Here is an 18664-nt window from a genome sequence, read left to right as displayed (position 1 = left end):
AATTCCCTTAACTAATGTAATTGTTTTATTTAATTGTTCACACTAATTTTGACACTCTTAGTTGCAGCTTTTATATCCCGGTGTTTAATTGCACCTCTGTTTATCACAAACCGATTATCTCGTTATGATCGGATACTGTCCAGACAATTACAAAGAAAACATGGTGTCATAAAGTAAAACCCAGGGACCTAAACTTGGGTCCCTGAATAAACCACATGTGGCAGACGAGTGTCTGGTCATTAAACACAAGTTACAATACCTCCATGTCATCTCTTGGCATATTGAGCAGTCATTTAAGCCAAATTTTAAAGCTAAAATACTGAACAGTTGCTTCAATAAAATATTTTAACATTTAAAAAATTAAGACATTTGTCTAAAATGGATTAACAGGAACTATATTAGGCATTTTAATAATAATAATACAGTGTTTAATAAATATACATTTAAAATATTGTGCAATTTTACTGCTACACAAGTAAGGTATTTAACGGGTACCGGCAAAAGTAAACTCAGCTATTACGTGTAAAGCTTGTAAATTACTGCAGTGTAAGAAACACCATCATGAACAAAAGCAATCACAATAGGGTAAAACATAATTGCGTTAAATAAATTAAATAGATGCATTTATCATAAAATGCTATCTTTTTTATCACTCCCTTTTACTAATAAAGAGATTTCAATATACATGCAAAGACAGTTCAATTTGCATAATATGCAGGGTTTTTCCATTCGTATGCTAAATTGTATTAATATTGTCATTTAATGTAAAAGAAAATCACCACAATATTTAAAATTTGTAATGTATTACGCTTTTTAGGGCCTTTTTAAATATTAAATAAACCTCTGACACTATCGATCGCTGATGAAAAATAACGCTATCCACACCACTTACAATTATAATGAAATTAATACATTTTTATTATTGTTGAAATATAATTTATTTAATTCTTACTATCAGAAAGAATACGGCTAATTTATTGTTTTGTTTTGTGGAATTGTCAGTATTTAGTCTTCCGATCACGTTTACTCTATTCTTATAACTACTTCGTATTTTTATGACGAGGAAATTTGATTTGTGTATATACATCTATTTGGTACTAAATAGGATATATTTGCACTATATTTTAAGAGTTTTAATATTTATTTCGGTTTTATTACCAATTTATTGACTAAACAAGAGCCCTTTATACATGTTTTACGTTACTGTTACCAGTGTTTTTGCCAACCAGTGAGTGCGCATGCGCAGAAAATCCCGAATGTAAACAATAACATTCAACTGGTCTATAGCATTGAAGTGCAAGATGTTGAAAGGTAAAGAAATGAAATAAAAATTTTTTAACTCTATATAATACATCATTAACATAGCAAGACCACTAAAGCGTTTTTTTTTATAAATATGTGTTAATGTTTTCACCATATCATATTTAATTTAAAAGAATACTGAATTAAATTCTTACTGTTAAAGAGGTTATGATTAAATGAAATATTTAAGAATCTATATAGATTATTGCAAGTTCAATATGAATGTGGAAGGATATTAACTTAACATTGTCTTCATTGTAAGAACACATTAAATTAGTACTTTATAATATAAAAATGCTGTCAAACATACTTTAATAATTTTAATTCAGTTCTTATAATCATATTTATAATGTTTCCCAATTTCATGGTTTATCGCGCTATTTTTCCCAATTTCATGGTTAACGCGCTAATTTTCCCAATCCAAAAGGCACAGGCTGTAAGAAAAAAAAGCATAGTGAATAAAAAGCAATTTTTTTGTGCTTTTAATGGTACAATTTGCATGGGTTTGTGGTTTAGACAGGTAAACGTTGATAAGTTTCTGCAGTTTCAGTGTTCCTTAGCCCTTGCGTTGGTGATCAAATTGTGCACCTTTGGAAAATAAATAGCACATTGCAGCTTTCAGCAACCCTTTGGTTTATAAAGCTGAGAGTTGAATTATTGAAACTATTTCGGCCCAATTTAAACGTAAAAATAACATAAAAGAGGACAGTGTCGTCCCTGATTAGCCTGTGTGGACTGAGCAGACTAATCTTGGACGACACTTTACGTACATCCATAAATACCAGTGTTCTCAGAGGGCAACTACCGGTATTATATGTTACACCTATTTTTCAGTGAGTTCAGAGGAGGAGACCTGTGATGATCTCGAGGAAGGATGCGAGGAGTTGGGGGTGGAGCAGTCAACGCCAGAGAAACGGGCCCGCCATGCAATCACTGGTAATCAATCTAACACCTCTGTGTGTAACAAACTCTTAATAAAGTAACTTATTGGTGAAGCAGTCCACACCAGAGAAACTGGCCCGCCATGCAATGACTGGTAACCAATCGTAAAATCTTTCCCTTATAAGAAGCGAAGTGAATATGGCTTTTGCAACCAGCATAAAGCCAGAACAGCCTGCAAGTAACACACAGTCTGTTCAGGTTTTATGCTGTTTGCTGCTCATCATGCAGGGTTGCAAATTTAGCCTAAAAATCTTGAATTTAGTAAAAAGGTATTTAATTAAATTAAACTTTCTAAGGAACTAAAAATGGGTAAACATACAAATCTGGAAATCACATAACGGTTGGTCTTCATGTTAACCTTTGCATGCTGGGAAATTTGTCAACTGCTAAAATTTCGTCTGCTGAATTTCTAAAATTAGCATTTTAGTCCATTTTTTTTCAAAGAATACTATCAAAATAGCAAACAGTTTAGATCCTGATGAGACGCCACATTCTGTGGCGTCTCATCTGGATCCAAATTGTTTGCAAAGACCTTCAAATTCGGTTTCAGCACTGAAAGAGTTAATAATTGTACCGGGAATTAAGTTGAAATGGGGTTTACTGGAGTCTCTCTTTCAACCAGTCAATCTGCATACAATTGTGTGAACTATGTTCTTATTTTTCAGGTTTCTCTACATTGAAACCATACTGCTTTTGCGATCACACTTGTAGTGATAGACCATATCATTTTGCACTAATTACATGTGTTTTCTTATCCATTTTTGGAAAAGGAGTCAGGTCAAATCTAGATTTTTTATATCGAATAAATGGCAAATTTAGGAATTTTTTTATGGACATAATGAACTCAATTGGGATTTTTTATCAACAAATATTGGCACAGCAGGCCATTTCCTGGCCATTTTTGGAAAAAAATGCAATTTCTCATGCTTAAAGTCCACTGATTTAGGAAAAACTTATTTAATATAATTCTTTATACTGGCAATAATTCAAATTAGGAGAACAAAATCATTTAACATTTTATTTATAATATAGTTTGTTAGATGTTTTAACTCCGCCAAGGACGGTCCCAAGCCCAAGCTGAAAAAGGAGTAGGGTTGGGCGTAGGGCTAGCTACCCTACCCTGTTGAAACGTTATTGCTACAGAAACGCCAAACAGAAAAACAACAGACATCACGGACCTGGGAGAAGGTGGACCTCCAGCTGGAGGACGTATGACGCCGAACGGTGAAAGCCAGTGTCAACTGGAAGCCATCAGGCCGAAGACCATCATCTCCACCAGGACCACTACCACCATAGGTACATGGAATGTCCGAACCATGTACGAGACCAGGAAGACAGCACAGGTGGCAGCAGAGATGAGGAAGTTCAACCTCACCATCCTAGGGATTAGTGAATCAAGATGGACTGGCTCTGGGCAGAAGCGACTGACTTCCGGTGAGTTACTGTAGTTCTCGGGGCATGAGCAGGAGGATGCAGCACACACCCAGGAAGTAGCCCTAATGCTTTCCAAGTCAGCACAGAGAGCGCTCATCGGGTGGGAGGAACACAGACCTCAGATCATGACGGCCTCTTTCCTTACAAAGAAGAAGAGGATCAACATGGACATAATCCAGTGCTACGCCTCAACAAACCACAGTACAGAGAATGAGAAGGACAACTTCTACAATAGACTGTCAACCATCATACAAGACAGACCAAAGAGAAACATCATTATTCTAATGGGTGACTTCAACGCCAAGATCGGCAATGACAACCGAGGATATGAGGAGATCATGGGAAAGCAAGGGTTAGGCGAGATGAACGACAACGGGGAGAGATTCGCCGACCTGTGCGCCACAAGTAACCTGGTCATCGGAGGAAGTATTTTCCACCACAGAAGGATACACAATGCAACTTGGGTGTCACCAGACCTGTCAACGGAGAACCAGATTGACCACTTGTGCATTGCAAGGAGTTTTCGTCGCTCTCTTTAGAATGTACATGTCAAGCGAGGAGCAGACGTGGCTTCGGATCATCATCTCCTTGTCGCCCGATTGAAACCAAAGCTGAAGAAGAGTTGGACAGGGGGGCCCAACCAACGCCAACGGTACAACACTGCCACTCTGAAAGACACCTGGAAGCAAGAAGAGTTCAAGGTCACTCTCCCCAACAAGTTCTAGGTCCTAGAGGAGCTGCTTGAAGAAGGGACGATAGAGCAGAAGTGGCAGAACGTGAAAGCAGCAGTGACTTCAACATGCCAAGAAGTACTGGGCCCCAAGTCTTACACCCACAAGGAGTGGATGACAGCAGAGATGCTTCAGAAAGTTGAGGAAAGACGAGAAAAGAAGGCAAGCGTAAACAACAGCAGAACACGCGCCGCAAAAGTGAAAGCACAAGAAGAGTACACCGAAGCAAAAAGGAGCGTCAAGCGAAGTATCAGAGAAGACAAGAGGAACTACCTAGAGACGTTTGCAACAGAGGCGGAAGAGGCAGCCTATCAGAACAGAACTAAAGATCTGTACTCCATCACCAAGAGATAAGCAGAAATTGCCAAGCCAGAGAGGCCAGTAAGGGACAAAAATGGAGGAGTAATACCAGATGATGAAGGGCAGAAGAAGAGGTGGATTGAGCACTTCCAGGAGCTACTCAACAGACCTGCCCCTGTGAACCCACCGGAGATTCTGCCAGCTACAAGCGATCTGCCAATCAAATGTTGCACTCCCACAAAGGAAGAGATCAGCAGCGCCATCAAACAATTGAAGAACGGCAAATCTGCAGGACCTGACAGCATACCGGCAGAAGCGCTTAAGGCTGACATGGAGACCAGTGTGGACCTACTACACCCGCTCTTCAGCAAGATATGGGAAGAAGAAGAAATCCCAACAGAGTGGAAAGAGGGTTACCTCATCAAGCTTACCAAGAAAGGCGACCTCAGTTCCTGCTCCAACTACCGAGGAATCACGCTGTTGTCCATCCCAGGAAAGGTGCTTAATCGCATCCTACTGAACCGAATGAAAGACGCAGTAGACCCGCATCTCCGTGACCAACAAGCAGGCTTCCGTAAGAAGAGATCGTGCACGGATCAGATCGCAACCCTGCGCATCATTCTGGAACAATCCCTGGAGTGGAATTCGCCGTTGTATGTCAACTTTATTTGACTATGAAAAGGCGTTCGACAGCGTTTACCGGGAGTCCCTCAGGAGACTTCTGAGACACTACGGAGTGCCAGAAAAGATCACCAACATCATCAGGAAGTCTTATGAGGGAATGACCTGCAGAATTGTTCACGGAAGACAGCTCACGAATGCCTTTGAAGTGAGAACTGGTGTGAGGCAAGGCTGTTTACTCTCACCTTTCCTGTTCCTGCTGGCCATAGACTGGGTAATGAAGACATCAACAGAGCAGAAGCGGAATGGAATTCAGTGGACACTCTGGGAACAGTTGGAAGACCTTGACTTCGCCAATGATTTGGCTCTTCTCTCCCACACCCAACAACAGATGCAGGAAAAGACAAACATGGTAGCGGACAACTCAGTTAGACTGGGCCTCACTATCAACAAAGCGAAGATCAAGGTGTTCAGGACCAACGCATCAAACAACACACCTATCACAGTCAAAGGCAAGGAGGAGGTGGACAGCTTCACCTATCTCTGCAGCATTCTGGACAACCAGGGAGGAACGGATGCAGATGTCAGAACCCGCATCGGTAAGGCACGAGCAGCCTTCCATCAACTGAAGAACATCTGAGGATCCAGCGTAATTGGCATCACCACCAAGATTAGGCTCTTCAATACCATTGTAAGACGCTACTCCACTATGGAGCAGAGACCTGGAGAACCACTGTCACCACCATAAAGAAAATACAGGTCTTCATCAACACCTGCCTCAGAAAGATCCTCAAGATCCACTGGCCAGACAAGATCTCCAATGAAGAATTATGGAGAAGAACAAACCAGCAGCCAGTTGAAGAAGACATCCTTCAGAGACGTTTGAGGTGGATAGGCCACACCCTGCGCAAGCCTGCATCCAATACGACAAGGCAATCCCTCACATGGAACCCCCAAGGGAAGAGGAAGAGAGGGCGGCCTAGAAACACCTGGCGCCGTGACCTGAATGCAGATGCTAAGCAGATGGACCAAACATGGGGGCAGCTTGAGAGATCGCCCAGAACCGAGACACCTGGAGGAAGCTGGTTGGCGGCCTATGTCCCAGATGGGACCACAGGCGAAGATGAGATGAGATGATTGTTAGATGTTTATGAAATAAAATTGAGATATAATAATCATAAGACACTTCTTTGTTGGAAAATGGGATTTTATTTACAATTTAGGTTTGGGATGGGGTCCGTTTGCTTTGGAATCAGTTCCGTTTGGCTGCCTTTTTGAAATAAAAGGAAAACCATTGAATTATGAATATCTTGTTTTTGTCTTTTTCTTTAAGACTTTATTTATGTCTCTCAATAGTGGCTTAAAATTTTCGGGCAATGAGATTTTAACCTAGGATATTTTATTTACACACCATTTCAACCTTAAAATAGGAGGTCATGGATTCAACCTCTCCTGTAGTAGAATTCTCAAGATCTATAAAAACACCACATTCTGAATAAACCCAGGAATTTGAGAGTGTCTTAATTAGCCATTAACCTTGTAAGACTTGCAATTGAGCTTTAAACTCCATTTAAAAATATAAATGTAAGTGTGTAGCTATGTATAGAACTGTATTCAATAAATAAGTTTGAACTAACCTATATGTTAAATGCAGGGTATGTTGTTGTTCCTGTAGGCCGAGGAGTCACTATACAGATGCTGATGGCTGATGGGATGATTCAGGCTGGGGAAGGAGTCCTCTCTCTTGAATATCTGGTAATGTAGCAACGTCACTTAATCTGGTAATGTAGCAAGGTCACTTGAATATCATTATCTGGTAATGTAGCAAGGTCACTTGGATATCATTATCTGGTAATGTAGCAAGGTCACTTGAATATCTGGTAATGAAGGAAGGTCACTTGAATATCTGGTAATGTAGGAAGGTCACTTTAATATCTGGTAATGTAGTAAGGTCACTTGAATATCTGGTAATGAAGGAAGGTCACTTGAATATCTGGTAATATTGGAAGGTCACTAAAATATCTGGTAATGTAGGGAGATCACTTAAATATCTGGTAATGAAGGAATGTCACTTGAATATCTGGTAGTGTTGTGATGTCACTTGACTATCTTGTAATGTTGCGAGGTTACTTGAATATCTGGTAATGTAGCAAGGTCACTTGAATATCTGGAAATGTAGCATGGCTCTCATTAACTGTTAAAAACTTGAAGTTTTGAAGTTCCAGACCATTGATCATAGATGTGCCAGATGTTTTGGAGGGTTCTGTTATTTACACATGAGCATGACAAATAAATTCACATGGTATATAGCTTCTCTTCAGTATTAAAATAGTTCACACTTGACTTAAGTCATGTTTTTCACTCAATGAAGTGTTGTTTTAGTGTCTCTTTGCCCATTGTATACTCCACAAAATTAATTATAAACAAATGTTGCTTTATTGACCTGAAAGCAGTTGTCAATATGATAAAGTATGAGCATTACTCTTGGAAAATGTGGCGTAATGCATCCCACAAAGAGGCTTGTATGTAGGCTTGTATGTGAACAGGGTCAGAAGTTCACGGCCGACCTGCTACCCAATGGGAAGATCAAGTCCAACGAGACGGGCCAGATATTCGGCTCACCCAGCTCCTGGGCAATATTCTGTAAGAAGCTCGTGAACCCCGCAAAGAAATCAGGCTGTGGCTGGGCATCTGTAAGCATGTTTGTTGTTAGATCAGTTTAAAGGTACTTCCTCACAGATTTTCACATTTTTGAAAAAATAAATAAATTAAATTATTTAAGAAAACTGGAATAGTTTTAAATAATTATTATTACATGGATAAAGATGACATTTAAGAAAGTGTTCCTGTCCTGGAGATTGAACCCGATACCTCTTGAAGCACTTAATTATGGGCAACCTTAGCGTTATGTTAGCTTTTGATTTTGAATTTTGTTTACCATGTCAATAACACAATTTTTTGCTTAATTATGGATGAAAAGTATTACAAAGTCTATTATTTTATCTATTTTTTTAGATTACGATTGATGATTGTAAATGGTATTGGTAAGATTTTATATATGTCATGTGTTAAATTTCTTGTCAATAATTCAGGTGAAGTACAAAGGCAGGAAACTGGATACCTGGAAGACCAGCTGGTTCCGACAGCAGAGGCCCCGCAAACCCAACATTCCTGGCTCACAGGTGACCTTCATTATGTCTGTCATGGTTCCCGACTCACAGATGATCTACATTATGTCTTTAGTGGTTCCCATCTCACAGGTGACCTACATTATAACTGTAGTGGTTCCCATCTCACAGGTGACCTACATGTACATTATGTCTGTTGTGGTCTTCATTTCAAGCTCTGTGCTTTGGCATGGTCTTCATGCTCAAGCTTTTCATGCCGGCAATATATTTTACATACATCTAGAAGGAATTATACATGTTATTTGGAGTGATTGGATCATTTTTAATAAGTAGGAGAGAAAAAATAAAAATAAAATATATTTGCTTAAAATTGGGTTTTGCTTTAAAACCAAAACAAAACAAAAATCCCCCAAAACAAACATCTCTTGCTTAACTTTCATACCGGTAGGTGAATTACATTACTGTGCAGATAATTTGACAGAAAGGAATTTGAACTTCAACAATTTTTTCCGTTTAGATGACATTGGCTTAATGTGTAGATGATATTAAAGAATTTAGAAAGGAATTAGGATGAGACAAGTTTTGTCTGCTTTTCCAATAAAGAATATAGGCCCTTAATTTTGCGTGTTTAACTTTTCTTGACTGTTGTATCTCACTCATACTTTCACTTGATTGACCTTAATGTTAACATGAACGTAAAGGAATTGTGACTTCGCCCTGTTTTTAGCTCACCTGAGCACAACGTGCTCATGGTGAGCTATTGTGATCGCTTTTTGTCCGTCGTCTGTTGTGCGTTGTGCGGCGTCAACATTTGTCTTGTTAACTCTCTAGAGGCCACATTTATTGTCCAATCTTCATAAAATTTGGTCAGAAGATTGGTTGCAATGATATCTTGGATGAGTTCAAAAATGGTTACGTTTGCTTGAAAAACATGGCTGCCAAGGGGCGGGGCATTTTTCCTTATATGGCTATAGTAAAATCTTGTTAACACTCTAGAGGCCACAGTTATTGTCTGATCTTCATAAAACTTGGTCAGAAGATTCATCCCAATAATATCTTGGACGAGTTCGAAAATGATGCCGGTTGGTTGAAAAACATGGCCGCCAGGGGGCGGGGCATTTTTCCTTATATGGCTATAGTTAAACCTTGTTAACACTCTAGAGGCCACATTTATTTTCCGATCTTCATGAAACTTGCTCAGAAGATTTGTCCCACTGATATCTTGGATGAGTTCAAAAATGGTAACCTTTGCTTGAAAAACATGGCTGCCAAGGGGCGGGGCATTTTTCCTTATATGGCTATATATGGCTATAGTAAAATCTTGTTAACACTCTAGATGCCACATTTATTGTCCAATCTTCATGAAACTTGGTCAGAAGATTCATCCCAATGATATCTCGGACGAGTTTGAAAATGATGCCGGTTGGTTGAAAAACATGGCCGCCAGGGGGCGGGGCATTTTTCCTTATATGGCTATAGTAAAACCTTGTTAACACTCTAGAGGCCACATTTATTTTCAGATCTTCGTGAAACTTGGTCAGAAGATTTGTCCCAATAATATCTTGTTATCTCAGGTGAGCGACTTTGGGCCTTTCAGGCCCTCTTGTTATGTAATTATGATCCTTGTCTTTTTGTCTTATTATCCCCCGCCATAGGCGTTGGGATATTGTTTTGGCATTGTCCGCCCATCCGTCCGTCTTTCCATCCGGCACTTTTTCTGTCTGGAGCCATATCATGGAAGTGCTTTGGCGGATTTCATTGAAACTTGGTATGAGTATATATATGGATAAGAGGATGATGCACGCCAAATGGCATTGTACACCATCTGTTAATAATGGAGTTATGGCCCTTTGTATCTTGAAAAAATTCTTTTTTGAGTGTCAAATATAACACTTTTGTGTCCAGAAGCATTTTTGCGGAAGATATCAATGCAACGAATTTGCTCGTTTAGATTATATTGTGCCCTTGTGTGTGTCTATAGGGGTGTCAGTGTCTTTTACACATATCTAGTTATTTGAATAATTACAGTAATAATCAGTCACTGCGGCGTAGTCACACCAGAGTGTATATGGTGTCTAGCAACTGAGAGGTCACAGGATCAATCATCGTTGTGGGAGCTTTCTTTAAATCTTCTCCAAAGACACCACATACTGGTTCTACCCAGGAAATGGCCTCAAGAAAATTTCAATAACCTTAGGCTTTCAGTTTTCGATCAAACTTAAATAAAAAGGTTTAATAAAAACTACAGTGCTAACTATTTTATCTGAATGTAAGTACACATGATGCACATAATTTTCCCTTTTTCTCTTTCCCCAGTCACCTGCCAGCAGTCAGGTCAGTGACAGTCTTGACTCATGCCAGAAAGATGATTTCCCCTCAGACATGACTGACCCTCCTGCTGAACAATTCCAGCATTCCCAGTTGGATCTCGTCACCGACGTGGCAACCAAGCTTGCCGTCTCTGATAGTTGTATTTCCTCGGCAGTTGGGCCTGGGTCTAGTCTGAATGTACCGGATCTGAGTGAAATAAAGAAAGAGGTGGTTGCGGAGGATAATTTTGTACTGGACTTGACAACCAAGCCAAAAAAAGTGGAGACAAATGTTGGGGTCACCTCAACTGTGTATGTTTTCACAGTCATTATCTTATTTCGTTTAAATTTCTTTACTTATATTATTTTGTTGTAAATTAGTTCAATTTTACCTGAAGCCTCTTTAAAAGATTGCTTAATGTGAAGCCCAGGTCATTTTAAGCCCAGTTAAGATTAGCACATTATCATTGCGCTATCATGAAAATGGATTTAACCATTTACCTCTTAGATGTGTAGTTTTTACGCATTTGTTGCCCTTAGAAAGTTTAATTTAATTTCCAACCCTTATATACTGATGAGCAGCAACAGGATAATGTCTGAACAGACTACAAGTTACTCGCAGGCTGTTCTGGTTTTATGCTGTTAGCAAATAGCGATTCAGGGCTGTAGATAACTTTTGGGGTATATTGGGTAATCAACCCCTGTTTTTGACAACAATAGGGTTTTTGTAAATTCAATAGAGTTTTAGCAAAAAATTTCACCCCCCACTTTTGAGCTTAATTGGGTTTTTCAACCCCGGTTTTTTAACTCAATTGGGTGATTTAGGGAATGACAAATACAATATAATAAAAATCTACTAAGGTTACTATATTATTTATACAAATGGAATTCAAAAATGTACCTGTACATAACAACAAACAATTACTGAATTTCTGATCAAAGTTTATTCATTTTGCGTTGAATAAGACCGAGTTCGTGAAAATCGTTACACAATTGATGAAGTTATGGCTGTTCAAAGAAATGCACCCTGTTTTCGGATCATTTTGAGTTGAATACCTTGAAAATGAAAGTAAAAATTGGACAGGTCTACGAAAAATAACATTAATTTCCCAAAGCTTGATAACCGCTGGAAAGACTGCCTTCTTTTCTTCATAGGATGACATATAAACTATCCGGTACATTTTTGTAAAGAAAATAACCAGTCTAAAAATATGCCCGGTGTTCGTTAGAATTGCGTTTTGTGACTCACTTTTTTTTACGGGAATTACGTTATGTAATTTGTATTTGGGTTTTTGCACGCTTTATTTTGAATTTTATTACTTTTTTGTTATTTTAATTGCGTAATAACGCAAATACACTTGTTATCTTTAGCCCTGGTGATTATTACTTTGTCTCTGTTTGGGAAAGGGTTAAATGGTTTTCTGAGGTTTTTAATATTCATTGCACAAATAATAAGTGGTTGCATTTATCACTGATTTAACGAAAATAGTCCATGTTTGCAATAATCTGTTACTACATTTGAGAATGGAGATATAATATTAATAAATAGGCGTTTACATTAATGTAGTGTGGGGATATAATATTAATAAATAGGCCTTTATGTAAATACCTCTGCCATTATACTGGGGGTTTCGTCACGCACGTTCTAGATGTTCTTCAATTACTGAGCATTTTGCATTGTAACGGTGTATGTTGTCATACATTGTATCTGATTAGAATCCACCTTGTTTAACCCTTTGCATGCTGGGTAATTTGTCATCTGCTAAAATGTCGTCTCTGAATTTCTAAAATTAGCATTTTCTCCGATTTTTTTCAAAGAATACTATCAGAATAGCAAACAGTTTGGATCCAGATGAGACGCCACGTTCTGTGGCGTCTCATCTGGATCCAAACTGTTTTCAAAGGCCTTCAAAATTCGGTTCCAGCACTGTAAGGGTTAAGAGAAGTATTTGTACTGTTACTGCTATTTCAGCACAGAAACCAGTAACCTGTGTTTTATGGGAGAGCAGGAAGAAGGTGAGTGCACTAAATAATTATTGCTACTGGTAACTATTTACCACTTAGATATGTATTTTCACGCATTAATAGTCACTAAGAAAGTTATTTTTAATTTAAGACCTTTCTTACTGTATTCATGTTTTAAAGGCTATTGCCAACCCTTAGATACTGATGAGCAGCAAACAGCATAAAACCTAAACAGACTGCGAGTTACTCGCAGGCTGTTATGGTTTTGTGCTGTTTGCACATAGCAATTTTCACTTCGCTTCTGAGTGGGAAAGGGTTAATGCACTGTATGAATAATGAAATGTATTAAGGATTTCAAGCTTATTACTGCTGTAGCCTCAGATTATATTTGCTATTAAAACTAAAAAAAATGCATATCTTATGAAAATGTCTCTACAGAATGAGATCTAATTGATTAAAAAATAAATTATCAATAATATTCAATTTAATTAATACATTTCATATTAATGCCCCAATACCCTTTCATCTTTCCTCATTGTTAACAGTTTTTTATCACATGCTATACCCTGCTTCCCATGTAATACAACCATTACTTATTTTTTTACATTACACATGTGTAATACAACATTTTTAAGCGTTTTCATTGGCTTAGTTTTCGTTAATTGACCAATCGCATTTTGTTATTTTGCTTATAGGACGTCATGAAATGTAAACCACATTCGGGATTTATCATTATGCTTGCGTAAATATTGATTTAATTTGCTCATTTAAAAGCATGTAATAAAAAAGATCTGACACGAGTTGTCATATCATACCACATTTTATTAAACTCGTCCAGGAAATTCGTTAGTAAGCTTGCCAAAGGCTTGCTAACTAACAAAATTCCTGAACTCGTTTAATAAAATATGGTATGATATGACAACTCGTGCCAGATCCTATATGTAGAGATGGAGCCATATTTTTTTATAAAAGCACACATCTGATATGAAAATAAGTTAAACATAATATTATAGTGGAGAAATGGCCTGTGCAGTCCGCACAGACTATGCAGGGACGACACTTTCCGCCATTTTTCTATATTTCGATTATAGGAAGTCAATTCAAAAGAAAACTTCAGTTAAGGTTGAACGTATTGTACCTAACAATCTTGGACTACACTTTGCCCACTTGCACGTAGCCCTGTTGTACCTAACAATCTCGGAGTACACTTGACGCACTTGCACGTAGCCCTGTTGTACCTACCAATCTTTGACTACACTTTACGCACTTGCACGTAGCCCTGTTGTACCTAACAATCTTGGACTACACTTTACGCACTTGCACGTAGCCCTGTTGTACCTAACAATCTTGGACTACACTTTACGCACTTGCACGTAGCCCTGTTGTACCTAACAGTCTTGGACTACACTTTACGCACTTGCACGTAGCCCTGTTGTACCTTACAATCTTGGACTACACTTTACGCACTTGCACGTAGCCCTGTTGTACCTTACAATCTTGGACTACACTTTACGCACTTGCACATAGCCCTGTTGTACCTAACAATCTTGGACTACACTTTACGCACTTGCACGTAGCCCTGTTGTACCTTACAATCTTGGACTACACTTTACGCACTTGCACGTAGCCCTGTTGTACCTTACAATCTTGGACTACACTTTGCACACTTGCACGTAGCCCTGTTGTACCTAACAATCTTGGACTACACTTCACGCACTTGCACATAGCCCTGTTGTACCTAACAATCTTGGACTACACTTTACGCACTTGCACGTAGCCCTGTTGTACCTAACAATCTTGGACTACACTTTACGCACTTGCACGTAGCCCTGTTGTACCTTACAATCTTGGACTACACTTTACGCACTTGCACGTAGCCCTGTTGTACCTAACAATCTTGGACTACACTTTACGCACTTGCACGTAGCCCTGTTGTACCTAACAATCTTGGACTACACTTTACGCACTTGCACGTAGCCCTGTTGTACCTAACAGTCTCGGAGTACACTTTACGCACTTGCACGTAGCCCTGTTGTACCTAACAGTCTTGGACTACACTTTACGCACTTGCACGTAGCCCTGTTGTACCTAACAATCTTGGACTACACTTTACGCACTTGCACGTAGCCCTGTTGTACCTAACAATCTTGGACTACACTTTACGCACTTGCACGTAGCCCTGTTGTACCTAACAGTCTCGGAGTACACTTTACGCACTTGCACGTAGCCCTGTTGTACCTAACAGTCTTGGACTACACTTTACGCACTTGCACGTAGCCCTGTTGTACCTAACAATCTTGGACTACACTTTACGCACTTGCACGTAGCCCTGTTGTACCTAACAATCTTGGACTACACTTTACGCACTTGCATGTAGCCCTGTTGTACCTAACAATCTTGGACTACACTTTACGCACTTGCACATAGCCCTGTTGTACCTAACAATCTTGGACTACACTTTACACACTTGCACGTAGCCCTGTTGTACCTAACAATCTTGGACTACACTTTACACACTTGCACGTAGCCCTGTTGTACCTTACAATCTTGGACTACACTTTACGCACTTGCACGTAGCCCTGTTGTACCTTACAATCTTGGACTACACTTTACGCACTTGCACGTAGCCCTGTTGTACCTAACAGTCTTGGACTACACTTTACGCACTTGCACGTTGCCCTGTTGTACCTAACAATCTTGGACTACACTTTACGCACTTGCACGTAGCCCTGTTGTACCTAACAATCTTGGACTACACTTCACGCACTTGCACGTAGCCCTGTTGTACCTAACAATCTTTGACTACACTTTACACACTTGCACGTAGCCCTGTTGTACCTAACAATCTTGGACTACACTTTACGCACTTGCACGTAGCCCTGTTGTACCTAACAGTCTTGGACTACACTTTACGCACTTGCACGTTGCCCTGTTGTACCTAACAGTCTTGGACTACACTTTACGCACTTGCACGTAGCCCTGTTGTACCTACCAATCTTTGACTACACTTTACGCACTTGCACGTAGCCCTGTTGTACCTAACAGTCTTGGACTACACTTTACGCACTTGCACGTAGCCCTGTTGTACCTAACAGTCTTGGACTACACTTTACGCACTTGCACGTAGCCCTGTTGTACCTAACAGTCTTGGACTACACTTTACGCACTTGCACGTAGCCCTGTTGTACCTAACAAGTCTTGGACTACACTTTACGCACTTGCACGTAGCCCTGTTGTACCTAACAATCTTGGACTACACTTTACGCACTTGCACGTAGCCCTGTTGTACCTAACAATCTTGGACTACACTTTACACACTTGCACATAGCCCTGTTGTACCTAACAATCTTGGACTACACTTTACACACTTGCACGTAGCCCTGTTGTACCTAACAATCTTGGACTACACTTTACGCACTTGCACGTAGCCCTGTTGTACCTAACAGTCTTGGACTACACTTTACGCACTTGCACGTAGCCCTGTTGTACCTAACAATCTTGGACTACACTTTACGCACTTGCACGTAGCCCTGTTGTACCTAACAATCTTGGACTACACTTTACGCACTTGCACGTAGCCCTGTTGTACCTAACAATCTTGGACTACACTTTACGCACTTGCACGTAGCCCTGTTGTACCTAACAATCTTGGACTACACTTTACGCACTTGCACGTAGCCCTGTTGTACCTAACAGTCTTGGACTACACTTTACGCACTTGCACGTTGCCCTGTTGTACCTAACAGTCTTGGACTACACTTTACGCACTTGCACGTAGCCCTGTTGTACCTAACAGTCTTGGACTACACTTTACGCACTTGCACGTTGCCCTGTTGTACCTAACAGTCTTGGACTACACTTTACGCACTTGCACGTAGCCCTGTTGTACCTAACAGTCTTGGACTACACTTTACGCACTTGCACGTAGCCCTGTTGTACCTTACAATCTTGGACTACACTTTACGCACTTGCACGTAGCCCTGTTGTACCTAACAATCTTGGACTACACTTTACGCACTTGCACGTAGCCCTGTTGTACCTTACAATCTTGGACTACACTTTACGCACTTGCACGTAGCCCTGTTGTACCTAACAATCTTGGACTACACTTCACGCACTTGCACGTAGCCCTGTTGTACCTAACAGTCTTGGACTACACTTCACGCACTTGCACATAGCCCTGTTGTACCTAACAGTCTTGGACTACACTTTACGCACTTGCACATAGCCCTGTTGTACCTAACAATCTTGGACTACACTTTACGCACTTGCACGTAGCCCTGTTGTACCTAACAATCTTGGACTACACTTCACACACTTGCACGTAGCCCTGTTGTACCTAACAGTCTTGGACTACACTTCACGCACTTGCACGTAGCCCTGTTGTACCTAACAATCTTGGACTACACTTTACACACTTGCACGTAGCCCTGTTGTACCTAACAGTCTTGGACTACACTTTACGCACTTGCACGTAGCCCTGTTGTACCTAACAGTCTTGGACTACACTTTACGCACTTGCATGTAGCCCTGTTGTACCTAACAATCTTGGACTACACTTTACGCACTTGCATGTAGCCCTGTTGTACCTAACAGTCTTGGACTACACTTTACACACTTGCACATAGCCCTGTTGTACCTAACAATCTTGGACTACACTTCACGCACTTGCACGTAGCCCTGTTGTACCTAACAGTCTTGGACTACACTTTACGCACTTGCATGTAGCCCTGTTGTACCTAACAGTCTTGGACTACACTTTACACACTTGCACATAGCCCTGTTGTACCTACCAATCTTTGACTACACTTTACGCACTTGCACGTAGCCCTGTTGTACCTAACAATCTTGGACTACACTTTACACACTTGCACGTAGCCCTGTTGTACCTAACAATCTTGGACTACACTTTACGCACTTGCACGTAGCCCTGTTGTACCTAACAGTCTTGGACTACACTTTACGCACTTGCACGTAGCCCTGTTGTACCTAACAATCTTGGACTACACTTTACACACTTGCATGTAGCCCTGTTGTACCTAACAATCTTGGACTACACTTTACACACTTGCATGTAGCCCTGTTGTACCTAACAATCTTGGACTACACTTTACACACTTGCACATAGCCCTGTTGTACCTAACAATCTTGGACTACACTTTACGCACTTGCACGTAGCCCTGTTGTACCTAACAATCTTGGACTACACTTTACGCACTTGCATGTAGCCCTGTTGTACCTAACAGTCTTGGACTACACTTTACGCACTTGCACGTAGCCCTGTTGTACCTAACAGTCTCGGAGTACACTTGACGCACTTGCACGTAGCCCTGTTGTACCTAACAATCTTGGACTACACTTTACGCACTTGCACGTAGCCCTGTTGTACCTAACAGTCTTGGACTACACTTTACACACTTGCACGTAGCCCTGTTGTACCTAACAATCTTGGACTACACTTTACACACTTGCATGTAGCCCTGTTGTACCTAACAGTCTTGGACTACACTTTACACACTTGCACGTAGCCCTGTTGTACCTAACAATCTTGGACTACACTTTACACACTTGCACGTAGCCCTGTTGTACCTAACAATCTTGGACTACACTTTACGCACTTGCACGTAGCCCTGTTGTACCTAACAATCTTGGACTACACTTTACGCACTTGCACGTAGCCCTGTTGTACCTAACAATCTTGGACTACACTTTACGCACTTGCACGTAGCCCTGTTGTACCTAACAATCTTGGACTACACTTTACGCACTTGCATGTAGCCCTGTTGTACCTAACAGTCTTGGACTACACTTTACGCACTTGCACATAGCCCTGTTGTACCTTACAATCTTGGACTACACTTTACGTACTTGCACGTAGCCCTGTTGTACCTAACAATCTTGGACTACACTTTACGCACTTGCATGTAGCCCT

General features: G+C 40.3%; 1 protein-coding gene across 3 annotated transcripts in view; it reads left to right on the top strand.

The window, feature by feature from the left end:
- Positions 1-18664, top strand: part of LOC127830946 (MPN domain-containing protein-like) — a 43472-nt gene that overhangs the window by 4512 nt on the left and 20296 nt on the right. For 2 of the 3 annotated variants that reach the window (XM_052355887.1, XM_052355888.1), the window contains exons 2-7: positions 2137-2238; positions 7006-7085; positions 7877-8023; positions 8423-8512; positions 10775-11079; positions 12740-12783. In XM_052355887.1, the coding sequence (XP_052211847.1) occupies positions 2137-2238; positions 7006-7085; positions 7877-8023; positions 8423-8512; positions 10775-11079; positions 12740-12783 (768 nt within the window). Of the gene's footprint in view, positions 1-1286; positions 1312-2136; positions 2239-7005; positions 7086-7876; positions 8024-8422; positions 8513-10774; positions 11080-12739; positions 12784-18664 lie in introns of those variants that run through there. The other variant, XM_052355886.1, reaches the window with a different exon arrangement.

Source organism: Dreissena polymorpha, chromosome 5, assembly GCF_020536995.1.
Source record: "Dreissena polymorpha isolate Duluth1 chromosome 5, UMN_Dpol_1.0, whole genome shotgun sequence".
NCBI lineage: Eukaryota > Metazoa > Mollusca > Bivalvia > Myida > Dreissenidae > Dreissena > Dreissena polymorpha.
This window is presented reverse-complemented; position numbering and strand designations above follow the sequence as displayed.